This window comes from Pagrus major, chromosome 11 (genome assembly GCF_040436345.1).
Source record: "Pagrus major chromosome 11, Pma_NU_1.0".
Lineage (NCBI taxonomy): Eukaryota > Metazoa > Chordata > Actinopteri > Spariformes > Sparidae > Pagrus > Pagrus major.
The window spans coordinates 7,009,614-7,016,725 of NC_133225.1; the positions used below are offsets into that span (position 1 = coordinate 7,009,614).

Sequence of the window (7,112 nt, forward strand, 5' to 3'; positions counted from 1 at the left end):
ATTTTTTTCATCAAGATCCATGCATTATTCCCTAAAAACTGACATAAATGTCAAAAACCACCCTATCTCGTAATGATACAGAAAGAGATCCTGGATCCACCCCTTTATCTGGATCGATACCAAAAATTAATGAGGTCTATTCTGGGCTGGGACCCATCCTTCCTCCAAATTTTGTGGACATCTGTTCAGTATGTTTTAGTGTAATCAAGGTAACAAACCAACCAACACAAATTTCAGTCATGGAGGGGCGACCGATATAACTGTTAAGTTGAACTTGACAGTTTTTTGGATGTGCAACCAAAATAGTGGCACTCTAGTTTGCCAATGATAATCACCAAAAACTACAACACAATGTATAACATTTTTTTTTTTTTTAAAACAAGATTAAAAAAATGCAAACAAACATGGAGCCTAGATTCCTCGCGGGTCAACGGGCATTTTGTATGTGTGAATCTAATTGAGCATGTGGTTTATATCATCTTTGACTCCACACTGTATTACATTTACATAGCCCACTGTAACAATAACATACCAAGTGTATCAATGAATACTATGTCTGTTGGAAATAACCCCTGAGCGCTCTTCTTACTGGGGATCCTGGTGGTCGCAGCCACAAACAAACACTTTCATGTGAAATGGAAATACTCTCACAAATTCAAAAACAGTGCTGCTTAGAAGTGAAATCTATGTCCCATAAAACAACTCCAGCTAACAGAGGGGTGGAAAGATGGCCGACACACAGCACTAATTAATCATCCACTTAAAGAAGCCGATATTTTAGCTTAGCAGGATGAGCTGTTGTGCAGTCCTGATCCTGGACAGCAGCAGCAGCGGATGTTGTTATCACTGTGTAAAGCAGATTAAGAGCAAACTATTTACATTCCAGTAAACTCAATTTATTAGTGCAAAATATCTGATTTCACTGCGAACATCTACGTCTTTGTGCTCGCTCCAAAATCAACAATCAGGGATGAATCCTCGGAAGTGAATCAGTCATGATAAAACGTAGAGAAACATTTACCAGCACGTGGCCGTTTCCCTCCGTCAAACTTTGTAAATATTAGCGTTTCTGATAAAAGATGGAATTTCTCATATCATAAATACAAGCTGTGTTAAGATGAGATACGTTAGGTAAACCATTTAGACACGGATAAAAGCTCTCGAGGGAAAAAAAGTGATAGACTGCGTGTTTAAAGGGGCACTGCGTAGATTTAGGAAAGAAAATGTATGCAGAAGAGAAAAAAATCGTCAGTCTAAACAAACTAAATAAACAAACTATCTTCTTTTTTCATGACTGAATAAACAAACTGACCTTAAAGGACAACACAGTTTCATACTGTTGTACTTTTGTTTACATGTGGCGGACCCTGCCATCTTTCTAGCTTCAAACCTTATTTTCCTCTGAGAAAAGCTTGTCTGTATTATTATCTCCTTAATAATGTAAATATTACAATTCTGAGTTTGAATTTCTTCTCCAAAACTACATAGCGCCCCTTTAACCTTGGGGAAAAATTAAATAACGATGCCATGTGTGTGTTTGTGTGTGTGTGTGTGTAGTCCAGTCATTTGTTGCCAGGTTGGGAAAGAGGATGTTTCGCACAATATTGCCACAGCAGAAGAGAAAATTCAATTATGTCCAGCCCTTGACATAACAACGCGGGTCAGGACTCAGCTAAAAAAAAAAAGAAAAAAAAAAAAGTGTGGAGCCGCTACAACACTGAGCCTTTTGATGAGCATGAATTATGCTCTGTACGTGCACCACAAGGCTGCTTTTCATCAGCAAAACACACTCTGCACACACACAGACGTGGATAAATAGTTAAGTCGCAGAGAAAAGCCTGTGAGGTTACATACTGACTCATGACTTACATTATAATGGCAGCACTGAGGCAACATCTGTATTGTTTAGGTGGGGGTGAAAACAACCTCTCTGACAGACAGAAGCAGCAAAAACAAGGAGGGTTTGTCTGCACTTTTTTTAATTTTTTTTAAGGATTTCCACGTGTGTGTGATTTAACTCTCAGGTCTGAACTGTCATTTTGTTTTTTTGACATCCTGAGAGACCAACTGAGAGGTTGACAGCTGGATCCGAGCATCATGAAGGCTTTCGAGTAAAAGAAAAATGGTGTCTTGAAGTTGTGTTTTGATTTGTTTGTTTGTGTGAATGTGGGAAGTTTAACATCTACACACACACACACACACACACACACACACACACACACACACACACACACTGAAGCAACAGCTGGACAGCTGCTGGTACCTGGAGGCCCCCAACACGTACCTGCCGTAGACCAGACAGTCCATGTGATTGATCTCTTGGTCCGACCTGTGCCTCCTGTAGTCCTCCCACAGGTCTTTGATGGCAGTGACAGACAGGATGAACACGACCGGAGCCAGAGCCAGTTCGGGCTGAAACGCGTTGACAACCGGGACAAAGTTGAGCAAAGCGATGAAAACGAAGTAAACATTGGCGAACCTGTGGAACTGCTCGAACAGATTCTTGGGCAGGAAGGACAGCACCGTGTACTTGGTCGTCTTAATCTTGTTGTTGGCGTAGTGTCGGTTCGGGTTTTCCTCCCCTTTGGCGTGGTCGTACAGTATGTTTGCGTGAACGGTCCTGGTTTTGTTCTCTTTGGGTTTCTTCTTCTTTCGTTGCCTCTTGACTTTGGAGGCTTTGGTCATCTCGGGGTCTTCGCTGTCCCGCGCCATACTGCTTCAAACTTCACCCCCACAGCTCAGCTTTTTGGTTTTTTTTTGTTGTTGTTTCGTGTCCTCACACACACACACAAAAACAAACAAACACAAAGTTGCTCAGCTATGTTATCATTTTTTCTTCTGACCGTGTGGAGGAAGTTTTTCTCGTCAGTCCGTCTCGTTTTCATCCATGTCGACTCCTCTTTTTCTCGAGTCAGAGGAAAAACTTTTTCCTTGTTTAGCTTCTCCTTTTTTCCTTTTTTTTTTTTTTTTCTCCCCCTGCTGCTGGGAAGGATGCTGAGATAGTAGGGAGGGAGGGAGGGACGGAGGGAGGAACAGCCTGGACGTCCCCCCTCGGCTCGATCTACACGTCATGCGGACGGGCCTCAGCCAACGGGCGGCCTCGCGCGCGTTCCGTGTACAGCGCAGCGGATGTCGCGCAGCGCTGCGCACACGCAGGGATGTTCGTGAGCGGGCCGGGGGTCGCGCCGCTGTGGAAACGTGACCCTCAGGCTCCTCCCCCTCCCCCTCCTCCTCCCGCCCCGCCTCCCTCTGACCTGGGGTTTGTGTCTCCAAGTGCCACGCGGTATTATTGGATCACAGGAAGCAGCCAGATATCCTCAGTGCCAGAGGTGGATGTAGTTTTTAAAGTAGTTTGACAAGTAAAACAGTTTGACGACAGAGAAAAAACGAGTTACAACTATTAAAAAAAAAAAAAAAACTCCTTAAATTACCACAATACTACTACTACTACCACAACCATACTACTACTACTACTACTAATAATGCTACTTTAATAATATGCTACTTTGCACCTCATGTAAATACTATAAATATCTTTTTAGTTTACTTAGTCTATTTTATTCTATCTAACTTGTTTGTGTCTGTGTACAAATAAAGTTTTTTGAATTGAATAATAATAATAACAATAATAATATATACAACTATAAGCCTAGTGCATAGTCTATATCATTAAGACATGATGTACTTAAAGGTGCAATATGTAAGAATTAGCCACGTACAGAAAACAAACAAACAAACAAAATAAATAAATAAATAAAATGGGGTCAGCATATCACCACAGTATCCGCTAACTGCTGCTAACTGTACACACTAAGCAAGCAAGTTTTTGTAAAATACTTTTTCCCTTAAGTTTACGTTGTGAAAGGAGTGTTCGTAAAACGGCGTGTTAATTTTTTTTTAGTGTCACAACCCCATCTACAAGAGCCGTGCGATTAAATTATTTTATTTTATTCATTATCTTGCCGTTGCTATTATCATTATTCGCTATTGTGTAATTTTGTAAAATTTCATACAGCTTTTCGCAATGTTTTGAAAATGTATTGCTTCATATCTAAGCATGAAAACAATCAGTGGTCATTTAAGATCTTTCTACTTTAATCCATTAAAATGTGGTAGTGTTGTTGTTTGATGTTACAGTCTGCAATGATCTCATCATTGTGTAATATTTCTATCACATGATAACCATGTAGTAGCCTTATGTAAACATTAGATACTTTAACTTTAATTATTAATATAAATAATGCATTTGACAGATAAGTTGTACTCTTTTAGATCTGACCTATAGGAGTCACTAAAAGCAGAAAAAAATGTACACATAGGGGCTCTAAAGTTTGCTGAGTGGACCTAAAAGGCACCAATTTGAGATAATGACCCACTCAGTGTACACTATTTTATTTTGTAGAGACACATTCCAGAACATGGACTCTTGAGCCTTGTAATACAATGAATGAACATGAAACTCAGAGCTCTGATGTATTAGTACCTCCAGAGATTGACTGGCCACTTAGTCTGCAGGTTCCCCACAGGAGATAAATCAAAAGGCCTATCCCGGGGCAGTCTGCGGCAATTTGCTACAGGAGCATCCAGCTGTTGAGCCTAAAACTAATGGCTGATTGTACACTGTGGCATCTTGGCATGGAGAACAATTCAATTTCCCCATGATGAATGACCAGAGTGAGGTGGATCTGAGACAACAGGGCCAACTCCAGCCTAAAAAATCCAGCTATTGCACTGAGAAAACACCAAATCAGGTTGTGCCTCTCAGCTGGAAATGAAATCATATCATACCTAGACTGAAATTTTGGCATTTCAGACAAAATCTATCATTATCTGGCATTACAATGTCAGTGCTCAAACATATGTGTAAAGTTTTATTTTTTTTTTTACAAATGTAAGTATGTATCCACCACACATGGCTTTATTAATGAATATAAAAAAAACCTCTCCATGGTGACATGAGATGGATGGATTTAATACCAGCTGACTCTCCATCTGTGTTCATTTTTATTTCATCCTGGTGTCCTTCAGTGTAAAATACGACATCACCAGGAGGACTGCGGCCTCCCAGAGTGAACTGACATGCTGCCCTTGATGGGAAAGTCACAGCCCATGTTGTCATGGATGTTTATTCATCAACTCAACATTTTATGAGTGGATGAAGCGGGAAAATATAAAGCCTTATCACTCCTGTAACATAAAGAGGAGGGAGGGGATCGTGACTGCAGAACGGACAGGAAGTTAGCTAAAATGATGACAATGTTAACGACAGCTTTAATGTAGCTGCCGTTAGCTAGTTAGTTTAGTCAGCTGTGCTGCTAGTCATCCTATTAGATTAGAAAACTGAATAAAGCTTTATTAGCAAATTGTTTCATTATGAAACAGCTAGGTGTTTAGCATGCTACCTTCAGTACCTTCAGTAGACACCGTCTCTTTCCCTTTGTTGCGGGTCGAGGTGGAGCTCGTTTTAACTACTTCACATACAGCTTGGTAGATTAGTTAGAGGTCCGGCCTCCCCAAAAGGTAACGAGAAAAATCTGAGGCATCATGAGAAGATTAAGGGGTAAGTAAAGAAAAGTTTTGATACAGTACATACATTTGTAGAGATTCAATAATCAGTCAATTAATCAGTAAGTTGATGGAAAATGAGTCATATTAGCCTATTTTTCAAGCACAAATACCAAACATTTGGCAGTTGCATCAAATCTTTAGCATAGTTAAAATAATTGTAAAAAATCCTAAAGTAAAGCACTAAGTACTTAGTACTGCACTTGAGTACTTTATCATCAGGTGGTAGACGATCAACATCCCTCAAAACTCAAAATAAGGCTGAAAACCACAGTGAAGTCTGTGTAACTGAAGGCTTGTGAATAAAACACACTGAGCAGAGTGGAGATAAACAGCGTCACAGCAGCAGTTCATCCTCTCTCACACACAGCAAACAACCTGCCAGAAGAGGGCATGATACTCCAATCAGTCCACAGTCAGTGCTTCAGTACTGTCAGAGCAACGTCTAAACTACAGTATACATACTGTATATATGTGTGTGTGTGTGTGTGTGTGTGTGTGTGTGAGTGGGTGCAGAGAAGGGAATGCTATAACTGAGCATGCTGTAGGTGTTATATGACTAAATGCAGCATATTTTATTATAGTTCTTTGTTTATTTGTGTTTTTCAAATTAAAGACCATTAAATCCAGAATCAAACCTCAACACACTCAATTCTATCTGATGATCACGTTTAAATATGAACTAAAGACAGAATGTAAATATTTTGTATGTATATTCAGATCAAGTCAGAGAGGTTACGTGAACAGACACAAAATAATATTTCTTCTGACATGACTGATATATTAAACCGTGTTTGGATGTGAATCTGTTGACTAGAAGACCTGTGAAATCTGACGGTGTCTAAACTGAGAATAGCATACTCCTGTTGCCTGGAGACAGTGAGATGCTTGGCACCTCAGTTTGTCTGAAGAGATTTGTAGGTGTTAAGAAAACCTCACGGAGGAAGCCATAAATATAAAGAAAGTAGAAATTAGCCCGACAGACTTTTTTTTTTTTTTACTATTTGTCTGCCTGGCAAACAAATCAGGTCGAGTTGGACTGATGAGGACAGACACAAAGGTGAGAAGGTGTGTGCGAGCATCTGTCTTGCTGACCGCGGATCACCTTATTCGCCCTCTCTTTATAATGAATCCTCCGGATGGATATTCCCTTTGTCACAGATAAGCAATAACTGCCCAGCCCACTGATTTCCAGGTGAGGAAACCTGCTGATTCTGTTGAAGTCGCGGATCAATCTGTGGGAATGATGTACGGTGGCTCGAGGCCGTTGTAGCGAAGGTAATCAGTTTCTGCAGATGGCCTCCACAACACAGGACGAATGCACTGCAACAAACAGCAGACGGATGATTACAACCCATCGAGTTTGACTTCCTTATGCAGCGTTTAAGGAGCCAGTATATGTGATAATGATGTACCGCATATACATGCTGGTTCACACATTATGTAGATTTGAAAGTCGGCCTCTTACGTTACACATTTTCTTACTGCGATGTTCCCAGAGAGGTTTGTATCAGCAGTAAGTGTTATATGAAGTGTTCTCAGTCTGT

The 7,112-nt window shown here is 40.5% G+C and overlaps 1 protein-coding gene across 1 annotated transcript in view; it reads right to left on the reverse strand.

Annotated features, from left to right (window-relative positions):
• Positions 1 to 2,889, reverse strand: part of atp10a (ATPase phospholipid transporting 10A) — a 34,353-nt gene extending 31,464 nt beyond the window's left edge. Inside the window, exon 1 of the mRNA XM_073476785.1 lies at positions 2,285 to 2,889. Coding sequence (XP_073332886.1) covers positions 2,285 to 2,712 — 428 coding nt within the window. The 5' untranslated portion in view covers positions 2,713 to 2,889. The remainder of the gene's footprint in view (positions 1 to 2,284) is intronic.
• Positions 2,890 to 7,112: the final 4,223 nt, after the last annotated feature.